The sequence below is a fragment of the Anopheles nili genome, chromosome 3 (genome assembly GCF_943737925.1).
Source record: "Anopheles nili chromosome 3, idAnoNiliSN_F5_01, whole genome shotgun sequence".
NCBI classification, from domain to species: domain Eukaryota; kingdom Metazoa; phylum Arthropoda; class Insecta; order Diptera; family Culicidae; genus Anopheles; species Anopheles nili.
Window position 1 is genome coordinate 45,543,716 of NC_071292.1, and position 17,524 is coordinate 45,561,239.

General features: G+C 37.4%; 2 protein-coding genes across 2 annotated transcripts in view; one reads left to right on the forward strand and one right to left on the reverse strand.

Annotated features, from left to right (window-relative positions):
- Nucleotides 1-17,524, reverse strand: part of LOC128722667 (protein furry) — a 34,629-nt gene that overhangs the window by 7,563 nt on the left and 9,542 nt on the right. The window contains exons 6-22 of the mRNA XM_053816343.1: nt 16,671-16,814; nt 15,306-15,473; nt 14,318-14,954; nt 13,327-13,437; nt 12,353-12,507; nt 9,748-9,908; nt 6,122-6,241; nt 5,380-5,513; nt 5,121-5,219; nt 4,813-4,944; nt 4,498-4,666; nt 4,174-4,276; nt 3,447-3,903; nt 1,493-3,313; nt 910-1,341; nt 684-758; nt 413-442 (exon numbers count right to left, since the gene is read on the reverse strand). Of these exons, the coding sequence (XP_053672318.1) occupies nt 413-442; nt 684-758; nt 910-1,341; nt 1,493-3,313; nt 3,447-3,903; nt 4,174-4,276; nt 4,498-4,666; nt 4,813-4,944; nt 5,121-5,219; nt 5,380-5,513; nt 6,122-6,241; nt 9,748-9,908; nt 12,353-12,507; nt 13,327-13,437; nt 14,318-14,954; nt 15,306-15,473; nt 16,671-16,814 (4,948 nt within the window). The remainder of the gene's footprint in view (nt 1-412; nt 443-683; nt 759-909; nt 1,342-1,492; nt 3,314-3,446; nt 3,904-4,173; nt 4,277-4,497; nt 4,667-4,812; nt 4,945-5,120; nt 5,220-5,379; nt 5,514-6,121; nt 6,242-9,747; nt 9,909-12,352; nt 12,508-13,326; nt 13,438-14,317; nt 14,955-15,305; nt 15,474-16,670; nt 16,815-17,524) is intronic.
- On the forward strand, nt 7,848-9,318 carry LOC128722668 (antigen 5 like allergen Cul n 1-like). The gene is made up of 3 exons (XM_053816344.1): nt 7,848-8,216; nt 8,428-8,669; nt 8,773-9,318. Exons 1-3 carry the CDS (start codon nt 7,917-7,919, stop codon nt 9,068-9,070), a joined length of 840 nt encoding a protein of 279 aa, XP_053672319.1. The 5' UTR covers nt 7,848-7,916; the 3' UTR covers nt 9,071-9,318.

Genomic DNA, 17,524 nt, shown 5'->3' on the forward strand with positions numbered 1-17,524 from the left:
TATATTTAAATTTCATATTTATACGAGCAAACCTTACAACACTTCATGTGGAACAAATGTCAAATACGTTGAAAAATTCTATTTTAATATGGTTGAATCTATTAACCTATATGTATGTTGTTTTTATCTTCTTTTTTTTTGAGAATAAGTGCTTGATGGGGATACAATAATGTGATTAGCTTAACCTTCTCTAAAGAGAATAGCTCAAATTCAAACGAAAAATGCGTGAAATACACTACGGTGTTACCTATGTCACAGATTATTGCGGCAGTGTAGATAGCTACACTATAACAATGCACACGTAATATAATCACTTCTACTCCAAAGCTCAACAAAAACAAAAATCTGCAGCATCAAACGAATTAGAAAGCCAAGCATCGATATCAATTATCGTAAGCAAATGTAACTTTACCTTGGAATATAACGAACTTATGATATCATCCTGTACGATATCGATTTATTGGGATAGTAACAGTGAAAGGAGAATAATAAAATAATGCATAAACAAAACACAGACCATTCGGCACATTTAAATATAAAACGAATTATTTTGAGAAAATTACTTTTCTCGCCTTCAAATCCTGTTCGTCCCGTATAAATAAATGCTGCTTATATTCATTTAACTGGCAGTAATTTGATTCATCCAAACACCAAACACTTATAAGCTGTATCAATTTACTTACCGATGGGCTTTTTGGTAGACCGACTCGTTGACCGCAAGTTGTTAGCAGATTCACCAGACATTCGCGGACGCGACCCTGGATGAAACAAAACAACCAAAAAATCATGAATTATTGTAACCTTATCTCAAATTCACAGTGAAGCTTTTTTTTTGCTTTCATGTCTTAGGACAAGCATCACTGCCTTTAGGTATCGTAAACACTACAATTGACAGTGCACTCTGCTCACCTGTGACATCCATGGCCGTTTCCATCCACTCAATGGGGCGGTATCCGCTGGCGACAAGCTGGCACTCCTTCGCGGTGAATTTGGTGTTCCAGCGTGTCCATAGTGCGCTCCGGATGCGGCAGCATTGCTAGAGCCATTAAATCCTTTGGAGCCCACGTGTACACCGACAACACCGGGGTTTGAAGGGTTAGGATCGTGATCGGATTTAAGCAGCAGCTTACGCCCAATCAGTGGTGTTTGCGAAACGTCGAACGAAAATTCCATCGTTCGCCCGGCGAGTTCTTTTTTGCAAAATACCTCGGAATCGCTGAAACTTCCGTGCAGATTGGCGTAGGACGAGCCACCATCAGACGACTGCGGAACAACTTGAAGACTCGAGCTGCGCGTTACCACAAACTTAAGAATCTTCAGAGCTTCTTTCCAGTTGGGACTCTGCTTGAAAATCAAGTAAGAATGGAAAAAGAATATAAGAGTTAATGAAGTGAAACAAAATAAGCTCTAGCCAATTGGAGCACTTGGCACAATGGTACCAAAGATCATCTACAGGTGAGGTTAGGTAGAGTACAAAAATCATGATACTCACATCCAAATATTTCGAAATAATCCGCAACATGTCGCCAGCGATCGGTTGCACCGTAACGGCAGACAAATCGACGTAATGCAGCATACAGTGAATTACGCTCAGCACTTGCAGCTGTACTTGTACCCAGCCCTTCTCTAGAACTTCCGTTAGAAACGCTAGCATGTGCAGACCCATATGTGCGTAGGTGTCATACAAATACTTCACTACACACTTCGTCCACTGGAACGATTCCTTACTAAACGTCTTCCTGCTGTACAGCGTCATGACTGTACCGAGATTCTCCAGCTTAAGGCCCATCTCCGATGCCACCTGAGCGATGTTCTCCGCGCTTCGAATGCATATTTCGTTCGCATCCTCGTAGTGCAGCAACATGTACGGCAAAAGGGCGATGACGTTCATGGGAAACGCACAGCTTTGCGTTGGATCACACACCGGTAAGTTCAGGAGCGGCGTAAGCTGCGAAAGCAGTGCTATGGATGCCTCGTAGGTACCCGAATGTGTACATCCCTTCAGTAGCAGAGCGTGGACGCCTGGATACGTGGACCACTTTAGTTGCTGTTGAAGCTTTTCCACCTTGTCCCGGGCATCGGGACGATCCAGCGGCAACCGATGAAGCACCCGCGTCAGCAACCGAAGTGCGAGCAAAAACTCGTGCTCATAATCACTCTCTAACAGAGAAACGGCGAGCCAGAACAACTGCGCCAAGATCGTCATCTTATCGTCCTGCGTAGCCGTATCACCGAGTAGCTTGAGGCTTTGCGCACTACGCGATCGAGACAGTGACGTTTGGCCTGCCGCAAACTTGGCGGCATTCCGTTCAATCTCCAGCGCCGCATTTCGATTGCGCAGCTCGATTTGCTTGTCAATCGGTGAATTGGCGGCCTTTCGCGAACAGTACGAAATCGAGTAGCTAGTACTGCGCGTATGGCCTCCGCTCGCAGCATTGTGAAGGCTTTGGCCAGGAGATCCACCCACCATGCCGTGACCTCCGTCACCAGCAGATCGCTTGGTACTGCTGCTGTACATGCTCGATACGACACCACCTTCCTTGTTGTTCAAGTTGGGCGTGCTCTTGAAGATATCCTTCATCACGTCCAGCGGTCGAAAATCGGAATCAAGGCTATCAACCGCGGCCTCAAGCGTAAGGAGCAGCTCCGTAACGTAGCCCTGCATGTCCTCACCCTGCTCGGCAACGGTTTCGATCAGCCGCGACAGAATGTCGGACAGCATGCGCGAGTTGATTGGTACATTGAGCGAGCGGAACACTTGCAGACTGCGCCCGGCATAATGACGCGACGAGCAGCTAAGCCCTAGTTGCAGTGCAGTCTGGGCCCAACGCTCTGGAATGCGAGCGTGTGGGTAGCTGTCCGTGAACGCCTTTACGATATGCCGCAGGAAGCACTGCAATTGATCCGCCGACTTTATGCTCCAAACCTTCGCCGTTATATCTTCGTAGTTCCACAGTGGCTGCTGTTGGCTGCTCTCGTGTGAGAGGAACTTTATTAAACTCTTGATGACATGGGCCGTCGGCATTGTCGGCCCCGGTTGCGGTGGTGCATTCTCCTCCGTAATGATCATCGGCACAGCGGGAGTTTCTTCGTTCGGTTGATTGGAAGCAGGCGATAGAATCGATTGCTGTGCAGGACCACTGTTCGAACCGAACCCGAACAGGTAGCTATCGAACTCCTGGTCTGGTTCGGTAAAGTTGTGATCGATCACGGGAAGCGATGGTACTACAATACCCAACCGTAACTTTGAGGTATCGCTATTTAGCAATATTTTTGCTACCGTTAAATGATCGTTGTGCTCCGCTAGTACAATCTACACAAATAACAACAACAAAAACACGATAAAGCCGACCAAGCAGGATAATCATTCAATGGTAGAGTTAACATTCCATCCTTAAAGTTCGACAGAAATGCGACAAACACGTAAATGTAGCAGCGGTTCTTACCAATAAATTCAGCAGCAGCTTCTTGCAGTGATCTCGCACTATTTTCCGAGTGTGGTCTAGTCCCAGGAACAGAATATGCAGCATCAGTGGAACGTGCAACGTCCAGTCCAGGCCCGGGATTCCATCCACTACGATATCGGTTAACAGCATGACTGCTACATTACACCGGTGGAAACCGCTGATGGGAATGTTCGTATCCGGTAGAAATTCTGTTAGCGGTGCAAAGTAACCACCGTACTCGGGCATCGGCAGCGGATGTGGTGCCGTCGGTTGCTCAGTGCGTATTTGAACGAAATTATCCTCTTGGTTCATCTCTGGTTCGTTCATCATCATTAATACGTCTTCATGGCGCGGTAACACGCAGGGCCCAGAAGCGGTACGAATTTTATCACTACCACGTGGAGGGCGGTATTGAGCATTGGCAAACGTACGCAGCGCGCTGTCCGATTTACATGTGCTACAGTGGTAATACCGAGAAGAAGGCATACGTATGCATCGCATGCAAATGGGGGATTGGAAGGCAACAAGTTATAAAATGCATATGAGAATGATAAAAATACAATGAAACATGATACTAATAAATAAATATCTAGATGATTTTTATCTAGATTTTTTTATTTACGTTATCCAAACGAAGAGTTTTAAAAATGTATTTAAGCTTTTTCCCATAATAACTACTAAGTTGCAACAGGAATTAAATATACTTCAAATATATACATTTACTTACCCTGACTTTATTGGATCCTCTCCGCTGTGGCGCTTTGTATGTATGGTACCTTTTTCTACATCGACATCTTGCACCTTCGGATCATTATTTCCTGAAGCTGGCCCTGTTCAATGAAAGTTTTTTTTTCGTTTTTCACTTTTGGATTCAATTTTAAAAATAATTGGAAAACCGAATGTTGATCGAGCTAAAGTAGCACGGTGGAATTAAAACGCTACCACTACCAAAACAGTAAGTGGGTTGCTGACCATCAATCAGTTTTATTTTTTTTATTCTTTCAATAGCATTGCACAGCGTTCCTGTAATTGAATACCATCATCAACTTACCGTCCGAATGGCTGGACGCTTTCCTCATGCTCGTTAAACGATAAAATGGAGGAGTTTCCGTGCGTTCAATTAAGCAGTTCAAAGTTTCCACGGTTTGCAGTTCACTCATTAGTTCCTCCAGCAGCCTATTAGTGCAGGAGCGAGCGAGATATAACGCAACTCGTTTTGCCTAGACAATTAAAGAAGTACGGACAAACCAAAACAGAAAAAGTATATTTAAGTCTTATGACCAGATTTGGTTTGATCTAGTCGTTATCGCTGATGAGATAAAGCACCAGGCGCCTCCATATTTGAATTCTCCGAACCGCTACTTACATTGACCAGCAGCTCATTTGGAGCCATTCCGGATATTATTAGCAGGTAACGCAGTATAACTTTGAGATTGTTTGGCCAAAATTGGCACAATGTACCCCAAAGTTCCTCTATATATGGATGTGAATCAGCAAACTGTTATAATAAAAAATAAACCACAACATATTTGAAAATTTCAAAAGTAATCCAATTATTTAAACATGCATATATTTACGAAACATAGTTTTTGTTATTTTGCAAATACTTCTACTGCTTCTTAAAAACGGTATGTATACAATGAGCCTAAATCAGTGAACTATTTCTAATTTTACCTTGGCAGTTATATAGAACAAATTGTTCAATATCATCTCCGTTGCTTCTGTTGATCCGGATCCTTCGCGGCGCCCTCGCGTGCCAGAATCGGGATAATACTGTAAAAAAAGTACATAAAACATTTCAACTTGAAATTATATCATTTCTTTCCTAATCAATCATTTCATACGCTCAACATTTAGGATACCATATTCATAGAAAAAAAATTAAAAGATTTAACATACAAACATTTCCGAACGGGTCGGTACGAATACATACCATAATATAAGAAAGTGGTGTGGCAGGTGGTACACTCGATGCTACGAGCTCTACATTTTCCAGCCAGGGTAGTAAACACTGCAGCAAAAGAGCTCGAGTTTCAGTCCGCGCGGTTTGGAACCGATACGTTATTTCTGAAAAATAGTTATTTAATTCAATGTTTTGGATTCTCTAACTTTGTCATCACGGGAATCATTATCCTAGTTGATAAAACTCAATTCAGAAAACTACAGCGAATTATTGATAAACTATTAAAAGCCAAAATAGTTCGTTTACATTAACAAAAAATTTTGTAACTGGCTCTTTACGAAGAAATATTTTTTTCGCATTCTATATTAAAATATATTACATATGTTCTGCTCATGTGTTCCGTAATACAAATACCTTCGTGAGCAAAACTTTAAAAATACTGGTAGTTTTTCAATTATTCTTTTAACCTCATGAGTAATCTAACGTAGTGTTCAAAAGAGACGCAGAAAACGCGAACTGGACGAACTCGAAATTATGTAAATATACTTCATAAATAGAAATAATTAGCGGTTATTCAATTTCGTATTTTGTACAAATGCAGTACAAAAAAGTGAATAATGAGCCAAATAATGATTCACTGTTGTTTTTTTACTTTTAGTTGAGCAACATTCCTCTCACCGAACGACTGTTGTTTTTAGACTTAATAATTATATGTGTACTATATATTCACCATTTAGAAATGCATTAGAAACGACCGATAGTTGCAACTTACCCGAAAACATGGACATCGTCAATTCTGGGCGAAGGCGCGCGATCTGTCGCGAGAGATACATCTGCGATCGACAATAAGCCCCACTGAGCACAGCATCTAATGTTCCAATTTTGTCCGGCTCTTCAAAAGAAAGCAGTATTTTTTTTTGGTTGTAATTACAAGCAATTATACTAAACTAGGAAGAATCGGATGTTGTAACGTGTTCATTATGTTAGCGAGTATGTTATTAAAAAACCTAAAATTTTGAGATTTATGTACAAAAAACAAATATTATTGGCCATGTGAGACACTACTTATGGTAAACGTGATTGCTAATTCACAAGCTTCACTAGTGAAGTATATTCAAAGTGTGCACGCTTAACACGAAAACCATATAGATTAACACAATATTTTTATTGATTCACTGATTTCACTGAAAATATCTGATTTTTAAGTAAAATGTTGTATAAAAAATGTATGTGTCATAAAAGAATGATACGTACAATAACTAGATGAATAGTAAAAATGAATAAATAAAAGATAAAATTCCAAAATATAATTATCATCATCTAAATGGCATCAATTTAACAGATTAAAATATCACAGCGATCCAGTGATAAATGCGCAACACAATACATGTTCATTCCAGACGATAACACAATGACGATAATTTCCCATTTCACACGTCCACAAAATTTTCCAAAGATATTACATAACATCACCGACATCACCGACATCGCAACCCTAGAAACTTTATCCCAGAGAATAAATTTCCGAGAAGGATAATACTCCGGACTACAAAACTAATTTACCCTTTTAAACTAATTATCCCTTAAGCTCTTCCCTTGAAATATCGACCATAGAAACAAAAAGCCAAGAAACATGAGATATAAAAAACTGCCAAGATTCGCCGCTGATATTTTGCTACTCTTCAAGTAGTTTTGAAAATGCTGATATTCTCCAAGTATTTCACCATTTTTTATGCAATTGTTTTCCAAATTGATACTTCTTATGCATTTCTATTCGTTGACTTGGATTACATTTTTACAATTGTATGAATAATATTTAATATGGTGATAAATAAAAACTCCTTGGTTAAGATATAAATTTTAGTAAATAAAATCCAGAAACTATTATCCATTTCACCAGATTACTGCTGTTATGCTGCTTTATCTTTCAATACACAAGCAAAATACAAATGTGTAATAAATATTTATAAGCATGATATATGCACAAAAAAAAATATCAATAACTAAATTGCTTTCCCAAGCTGCAATTCAACCCCTCTTTTCAATACAACTCGTTCCATCATGCCAAGCTCAAAGATCTTATCATTCCACGAATCGGTCACACTTTTTAAAGAGCATCATAAAAAAGTGAGCAACAGATGAATTCAAGATTTCCTTCGGGATTTATTTCCAAGGCGCCACAAAACGGCGACCATCGATGCATCAACGAATATCGTAACACCAGCATAGCACAACCAACAGCAAAAAAAAATAACAACTGTAGAACACGGATACCCTAACACATCTGCTATGATGGCTTGTGAACGATACAATTCATTTCCCCCGTTCAGCACGATTCGCAAATAAAACGACATGGCAGCAAACGTCAACTGTGTATATCTCGCCAAGAGAATTGCCGGGGCCGGCAGCTATGTTCTGGCATGAAAAAGGAAAAACACTTCAGTCTCAAATGTAGTGCTAAGAGTTGGTTCTAGCTGAACACTGGTTCTAGTATTGTTTTCAATTTTGTAGATCTGAAGTTCGATTGAACATTCATACCTATAATCGATCCAAAGAATAACAAAAGTATGAGTCGATTTGTGTTAACTTGTTTGATAATATTGTCCATAGTTCGCCACTCCGTGACATACCATTCTCGATACGATTTCTGTGACAAGAACATTTGTCCGCCGGGAAAACGCAACATCGGTTGCGGTTGTATTTTCAGTGAGTCGTACGGACCCGCATGTGCTGGGAAAAATGCTAAACTTCATAAATTGACCAAGTACGAAAAGGAACAAGTGTTGAAAATGCACAACGAAATGAGAAATACAGTAGCTTGTGGTAAACTAGCTCCGTTTCCTCCAGCAGTACGAATGGTTCAGTTGGTGAGTTGTTATTAAGTTGGGAGAAGTGTAATATTAAACAGTTTTTTGTATAAATATCGTTTCATTTTTTCTACTGAGTATAATGAAAACTAAGATATTGTTCTTTGTTATGACGAATACATAACGCATTCACAATATTAAAGTTTACCTTGCATGTTCTCTATAACAAATTGATCAACTATCACCCCTTCATTTTTGTATTGATCGGCAGCGCATTGATGTTGATTTGGAAACATTGGCTGAGTGCAATGTGAAAACCTGTAAATATGGGCATGACCAGTGTCGAAACACTGATATCTATCACTACGCCGGACAAAACATTGCCAAGCGTACCGTTTGTGGACGTGAACTCAAATTCACTGAGGTACTCAACAGCTCCATTCACGTTTGGTACGCGGAACATGCAGATGCGAATATCGAGATGTTAAGCAAATATCCGAGCCATGAGTTGCGGTGAGTTGAATTAATACATCGGGTCGGCTAATTTTATTAATTTCTTCCGTGCTCAATCCGTTTATGACTTCTCATATACTTTTATTACATTTTTCTCGCCTAGTAAACCTATCGGCCATTTTACGCTCATAGTGAACGATAATGTGTTCTTCATCGGTTGCGCATTAATCTCGTACTCCGTACGAATCAATGACTATTTCGAAGAAACCGGCGAGGAATGCCGGGCATACTATTTTGTATGCAATTATTCTTTCATCAATTTGAAGGGTAAAGCAACATACAATCCTGGCAAAAAGCCAGCCTCCTATTGTCGTACGTCAAAAAATAAGGAACACCCTTGCCTGTGTAAAGTTAGTGAGCCGTATTCCACAATGTTAGATTGGGAGACTAAAGTGGAATGATTCGTCTTTGAAGAGTATTTTGCCCGCAACTAACAAAAGATGAGTAAAACAGTATGCGTCAATGTCAGTTATCAGGTCAGTTATCCCCACAAAAGCATTCCTATGTCTAAAAATATATAGATATTTTTTATATCATTGCAATCCAAATAATGCCAAATCTATTGAGTAATAATTGACCGTTATCACTAAACAAACAAAAACAAATCGGCAATAACTATAAACATGACAATCTAATTGTGGGTAGATTTTTTTTACAAATGCGCTACGACTTCATCATTCAAAAACATATTACACGGTTAATAAAATGAGTTTCTATAAATAAGTAATACATTTTTAATTTTATATTTCTTTAGTTTACAAATAATATGGAAGGAACAATAGTAGTATAATAACAATCATATTAGGAAAAAAAAATGAGCAATATTGTTGAAATTAATATATTGCAATTAAAATTACAAAACTTCTTGGATTGCATTAAAATGGTTGTGTTTGCAAAAATCACTTTAATCATTACGCGAAATAAATATAATAATACGAGTATGTAACGCAAATAATACGAGTATGTAACACTAGAATGATGGTTTCATTATGAACAATTACATTAGTTCAAACCATGTTGAATGATGTTGTTGTATTATATTAAAGAAAATAGCAAAACAGCCTTTTCTTTGACTTACCTTTATCAGTCTCTGTATGCAACGGTCCGACGTTTCCGAAGAAACGCTTATCCAGAACCTGTAACAATTGAAGCGCTGTCGAATGCACTTCTACTCTAGGGCAACCAGTCATCAGCAAAGTCACGTTGATCACAGATGTATAGTGATCACATGGATATTCACTATAGAAAAAAAAAGAAAATAAAAAAATATTTAAGAATTCTAATTATTCATAAAATACACAAAAATAGCATTGTTATTGCTTACGTTACAAGCATATTCTAAAAAAAATACAAATGATAATTTTCACCCAACAAAATGAAGACGTTAAAGAATATGTAATCACATGTGAGGAATTATAATATTTAGCAAACAATTATTGCAGCAGACGAAAGGGCGTTTTAAATATTATAATAAAATGTTATGTTGTAGTAATATGTGTAAATTACACTAGAGGTAAACTGATGTCTACTCGAGATCCTCTAGAAACCTTTTATTGCTATCAATGGGATACCCTTTCCGAAAATTGTTCATATTTTGATTCTTACTTCAATAGCAACAAAGAATGTGATGAAAAGAGTGAGACACAAGTAACACAATTCAGAGCATCCTCACGGCTATCACCAGTCTCGACAACCCAACGCAATGGCAATGAAAATGGTTGATGGATCGTAAACCGGAATAGGTTAGCTAGCTCATCCGCACGAAATTTGCAAACTCACGACGGTCGTAAACCAGGAAATTGATAAGGAACTTGAAGACACATAAAATACGTTCGGTCACGCCAATGCGGGCTGCTATGTAGCAAATTATTCTGCTTCTGTTGCTGAATCCTAATACTGTCCAACGCAACCCTGGATTTTGGATTTTGATGCGATTTACGATTGATGCAATGCCACACCCGGTGTTTTTTCTTACATTATAACATGCAGCGCAATGATTCGTATACAAAATACGTAATATATAACTCGGTATACTGCATACAATTATGCAGTCATTAGGAAAAATGCCGACTTCTTCATCTGTGATCCTTAAAACCTTAAGAAACACTTTGCAAAATTTGAAAGAAAAATTATATTTTTTATTGAACATTCATCAGTTACCTTAAATCCGCTTTAAATTATAAAATTTCAAGCTTTTTTACACCTATTGAGTGCATAACATTTTAAAATACTTTGTATTCTTTTTTATGAATCTAAAATATCCGCCTTTTAATAAAACATTTCTGAAAATTCATCAGTCAAATTACTATGTGCTTTATTACTGCTGTTTTGTTCATCTTAATAATCAAAGTTCAAACAATTTTTAAAAAAATACAATATCAGCATCGCAAGTCTCATTGAAAAGCAAATCCATGTCAAAATAAAACGTGCTACATCTTTAAATGTGAAAAAATTGTGTCATTATGGAACAGGAGCTTTACGATTACCATAAACATTAAAGTACCGTCATATTTCACTCAGACTAACGCAATGGTTATGTCCTTCCTCAATATGTCTTTTAAAAGCTTGGGGCGTCCATTGCTCCAATCTAATTGATACCAAAAATGAAGCAATCCATGACATCGCCATTACTAAATAATTTCGCGATTGCGAGCACGTCTGGGCAATCTCAATAATAGCAATAAATTGAACAAAAAAGGCCATTAAAATTACTTTTATCTTAAAAAAAAATGTTTTGATTATTTATAACAAAACAATCAGAACATAGATTTTTTTTCAAGATTTTCGGAAAATTTTAAGTTTTATAAAGACTTATTTTCAAGTCAAGTATATATTAGTTTGAGTGAGATTCTAGAATTATGAATTAAAATTATGAATTATCAAAAAATTGTTGACTAAATAAATAAGAGGCTCCATATTTAATATAAAGAGCAGCTGTTGTCGCAATAAAACTTTGCCAGTACCAGGTTTAGTAGATATCTGCTTTCTCTAGCATTCCATATCTGCAAATCTGCTTGGATAAGCTAAGATGCCTCATAACCTTCTTATCACCAAAACTGCACACTTCATGAGTTTGAGTATCTTAGAGATAGACATAAATTATTGCAATGATTTTTTCTATAACGTCTGCTTTCGAGATTGACATTCCAACTTCACCACCCCAGTCTTGCTTGGCGCAATCAACTCGAATTTATGTGATTTACTGCAGTTCACCCAGGTTTTACACTGATTGGCGCCGTCACGACGCGAACAATACAATTTAATTTTCAATATTGTTTACGAAATACTATACTAAACTTAATAAAGTTTATAACAGTTGAAAAAGCAACAATTCAAATGACTTGATGATTCGTATTTCATAAAATGTTTCTATTGATTCAATTAATTTCATTGCAAGTACATGGGGAACGTAATGAACTCAAAAGCTCAACGTGTTGGATGACGCTTGCCTATACCAAAGAGGTGTTTTGCTAAGGACTTATGGCAAGTAAATAGTAAAGTAAAAGGTATACAAAAATAAGCTGTCCTTATAGGAAACAATAAAACAAACTGTTTTAATATTTGAAACAAGTAGAATTTTCATATTATCGACTAGGGAGCAAAATTAAAATACTACAATTATTTTCGATAATTATCACAAATTTTTTTTCAACACCAACATGCGATACAATTAAGAGCCTTACCGTGCGCTGAAGATAACTGCCAACGCCAAGAAGCAAGCATCTGATTGGCGAGGAATAGCCGTATAGCACCGATCGATGACCCATTCAAGAAGTTGTCCTATATCTGGATTCGACTCAAGCAAAAGCACAACGGTTTCTTTCGCCAGCTCATAAATCTGGAAATAGAAGACATTGGAACATATCGCAGCTGAAAATTGGAAACAGAAACATATCGGTGGCGATCTGCTTATCATCGCTAGAATATCATCACTCATTAATTGAAGACTGTAACGTCTATTATCAACTAGCAGCATATTCAACGATATTTTTGATTTCGATTACACCTTTACCACGATTACATGGCTTTTGGATATAAATCCGTTCCACTGTAACGGTGTCATAAATGTATGCCCTTGCTTGTTTTGATTTATAATCTGTTTTGTTTCATTCTAATGCCTTTTTGGAAAGCGTATTATGAATTCAAACAATGTGTGTATTTATCCTGCGTTACAACAACATAAATTAACACATTATTGTAAATAATTCAAAACTTCATCGAGCAAGAAACAATTTTCTTTAGAACCTTACTCTAACTAAGCAACAATTGATATATATTGGTATATCAATTGTTGTTAATTTTATATTTTCCCAATCAATATATATTATTTTGGCCAAAAAACTACCACAATCAATAGCATATATGTGTAATGAAATAATATGTAAATAAATATTTTATACCATTTGCTTTTCAGATGAACCACGTGGTGAGCGTAGGGTCGGAATTGAATGCTAAGGATGTTACGAATGAACATCATTGTATTCTTCCCAACATATGTGCATTTTTTTGCAACTGCCAATTAAAATGCATATCCTACCACAACACCACGGTAAACATGCTTTGAAAACCAGGAATAAAAGATGAACATGATTTGACGCACATAGCCGTTCAACCGCAGACCTTCAGACCCACAATGCAATTGTCAGATATTACTTACCTTTTCATCGTTTGATGTCATTAGCATATCCAACCAACTGTAAATAGCACCGTCTTCGGCAAGATGACCAGAATCGAAACATGGTCCACAGCATAGAACGGCAGACATGGCCTTTTTATGGTAAGTATAAAAAAATGAAAGTAGAAAAAAAAAACAGTAAATAGATGTATGATCAAGGAAAAAGAGCGATGGCCAAACAGAGCTTGTGAAAACGTTATAAAGCACGTATGAACGAGTCCCTGGAAAATTGAGGAAATTTACATTCGAATTGACGTGACTTGATACTTGTAACACATCAACGGCAAGCGAATTCAATACTATTCATCTTTTATCGGATGCAACATTTTTCATTCATTTACAAATGACACATGGCATCACAATCATCAGCTTCGGAAAGAAAATCACGTTATTTCTAGTGATAAATCACGTTGTTTCAAGGAACATAGCAATGATACTGATGCTATGCATAACATGGAAACACTACATTTGCATTGCATACATTTTAAGACTAGAGGCATTTTTTAATATGTCCAAGTATTTGTTGCAATAAGCATCAGTCGGTCAACAAATCAATCTCTTAATGAGTTGATACAGTAATTTTATGCAGTCAGATAAGTTTTCTTTTACTCTAATTTTAAACTCTCAGATTTAAATAAGGAATTATTTTAGAATTTTACAATTTCTTAGAATTTAAATTCTCGAACTGAAACTTATTAAATCAAGTAGCGTACAACATACCATCTATGATCATCTATTGTCTATGATATTTCTTTTTTGTTTCTTTTTCAATTATATTTCCCAACGCTGAACGAGATATTAAATTTAGGTATGTTTGTATTTCAATTATAATAATATTTAGTTATCGCATTATTTACCGCAAGGCAACAAATTTAAATCATTTGCAGTTATCGGTACTATCAAATGTCAAAGTGTATTGCAAAACTAAATATATAGAGAATTTTAGAATTTCCAATTCGTGCTCTCCACTCACCTGTAATGCGCTAAATTGCAATTTTTCCTCTTCAACCGCAACAGAGGCGTTGACGGTGGCGCTGACACCCGCCGTTGAGCTGGAACCACCCCACACGCTTACTCCGATTGTTCCACTACCTATACCACTGACTCCACCACCAATTCCACTTCCACTGCCACCACCTCCACCACTTCCAACCCCGTGATGCCCACCATGATGCGTGGATCCATGATGGCCAAATGGTACAACATATGTCGAGAAACTCCACGCAACGAACAGATTGACCAAGTTGCGCTTGAGCTCGCGTGATAACAGAGTACCGCAGGAATCGAGCGAGAAATTTTTTATCATCTTGCGGATGAAGTCGCAGAAGTGTATCTTCACCTCACGCATGCTGCTGCTATCCTTTCCATCTGTTTCTGCATCCAAATACAACCGCGCACCATCGATATACTCGACAAAAGTTGGATGCAGCGACATAGTTTCACGCTCCAACACGAATTGGCTGATACCGAACGTGCCGTTCTCTGCTATCTTTTCCAACACCCGAACCAACTGCAACCGCAGGGCATCGCGACGCCGTCGCCGTCGCATATTCTCTTGCTTTCTATCGATTGCTTCGCGGATGTATACGACTAGCTCTTCCATCAAGTCTCTGTAGAATGGGAGGTTAACAAAATGGAAAAATCAGCCGAAATAAACCAAACAAAAAAGAGCGATACTCAGGCAAGCCATCCATATACAGAACTTCCAACAGAAAGTTTCAACGAACGCGCAATCACGTCTGAACTTTATGCTCATTAAACATAGTGTAAAGTTTTGTATTCCATTATCTTATAGTGTTTCTATACGTTTGGATTTGTAATTCAGTCTACTACGTTTAATTGAGATAAGATATTTCATCATTTTCTAAACATGGTTACGAATGATTTACTCTTAGAATCAATATGCGGATGTGAGACCGATGGGAATATGGAATTAATATGGCAAATGCAATTGCACTTACTTCAGTGCGTCATGGTTGATCATCCCCAGAGCATTGACGGCGGCATCTCTAATATCGACGACTTCACAGCGTAACAACGGTATTACCAGCTTGTAAAGTGCTACGGGGGATGCTGTTGTGCCACTAGATTTGTCACTTCGGTCCGCAGACAGGGAATCCGGAGAAGAACTGTAATAAAAATCGATCCCCAATACCATGAAGCAAAAAATAAGAAAATGGGTGGAGTACAAAGTAAAACAAACGCTATAACGCCATGGCGCAACAGTGCTATATCTTACAACCATTACCATGCTACAAGCTGCTAAGGTCAAAATTGGACAAAGTAAAATACACTACAATTATAGTAGTAACAATGGTAATAGTAACGAAATGATGGCTATGAATGACTATATCGATTAATTACAGTTATGATTTTACTCGACAGCAAAAAGTTGGATTTTGAAATGTCTAATCACAACAAATACTATAAAAACATAACAAGGACGATAGTGTAATCCTGTTTTAACTAAACAGGCCCATAGGCCATAACTTCCAGCCAATTATGTGCGCTATAATGTATGTGCATATTGGCTTTATAGTTATCAAGCATCTTGCAACCATGACATACCATGAACATAGCTGTAAAACAGTCTTACAGCTAGACTTATTCTACGGGCACCACCAATACACCATTTAAAAGTATTTTCAAAATGTACACGACTATCCACTGCAAAAACAGCACAATACAGTTCACAACGAATGGAAACATGTGATTACATATCACTGCAACATATATTTAACATCGCAATTACCCTCGACAGCAATTATGCTACTATAGTTTAGATAAATAATTCATTTTTCATGAATGTAACTTGTAACTTTTTTCATGTAAAATAATGCTCTTGACCTACTATATCGCCAACACAGATGATATGATTGATTAAATCAATTAAAACAAATGAACAAAGAAGCATGCAATATACTGCCGGTGCTTTTTTTTGTAATTATTTGTTAGTTCAGATTGAAACGTTGTAAATTGTAAATATCAAGCAGCTAAATCCGCTGACTACACGTAGCATTTGCACTAAAACACACTGAAAAAAACATTTGTTGCTGTACTGCTAACAACGATTCTTTGATATGAACACTCTGAAATGCACTATAAATGGACGGAACTGATGTAAACTAGAGATGAATATAATAATGACCGTAATGCCTAATATTTCAGTAAAATTTATTGATAGGAGTAGAGTGGAAACTAAAAAGAAAAATGTTCGCGAAATAAACACAAATGATATCGAAAGAAAGAATGAAGTGAACACAAAACAAACGATTCAAAGTAAAAGATTGTAAAAACTATGCTGAAAAGAATAAAATAAACGTTACCCTTGTCTCTTATGTCTGGCATCTTTGCGACCATAGGATAGAGGTAGAGTGAAGCGTGTCACGATTCCTTCTGGTCCAAACACGGATGACGGTATATTGTCCAACGAGTCGGACAACGAGCGGGAATCCGACTGATCATGCAGACTGAGCGTTGTGTGTAGAGGTGTGTTTGAATTTGAGTAGTGATCATAAGATTATGCAATGGAATATTGTTTTCGAATACCCATAAACAGACAGAATCGTTATTGAGAACGAATGTTAAATTTAAGCGTTCGTAAAAGCCATTGTTTTTTGTGTAAAGTTTAATATTCGGAACCAGAAATGATAAATAACCACAAATGCATGTAGACCATTGGGTTGATTTATCATATCACATACAAATCCGATGGTAGCATTTTGTAGCATTTCGTATGTAATTGAAAATGTAGCATTAACGTACATCAACGAAGCAAATGAAACAAGAGAAACAGTAGTAGTAGAGAAACAGCAAATAGTTTCGACCAAATTGTCACAATGATAGCGAAGAAAGATGATGGAATAATAATTATTATTTATCGTGTTGTTAAGTTTTTCGTTGCCAGTGAGGTTGTAATGATGAGTAGTATAGGTGGATAGTTGTGTTCAATAGTAGTTGGTAAACGGTGAAATTGGTTGTTCGATTAACAGGATATGGCGCGTTGTCGTAGCGAGAAGAAACATGAAAGAAAAACATACTTTGAGTATTACAATAAATCATTGCCTCAACTACTTAATAGTTTCTCATTAATATTTGTGGATCTTGAACAGAATTTAATGTGAAAAAATGCGAATCCAACAGCCATCCCACACTGGTGCAATTTATGCTAGTAACACGA

Coding starts and splice junctions, on each gene's coding strand:
- LOC128722668 (XM_053816344.1), top strand. CDS start 7,917: ATGAGTCGATTTGTGTTAACTTGTTTGATAATATTGTCCATAGTTCGC. Junction 8,217..8,427: donor CAGTACGAATGGTTCAGTTG/GTGAGTTGTTAT, acceptor ATTGATCGGCAG/CGCATTGATGTTGATTTGGA. Junction 8,670..8,772: donor TATCCGAGCCATGAGTTGCG/GTGAGTTGAATT, acceptor TTTCTCGCCTAG/TAAACCTATCGGCCATTTTA.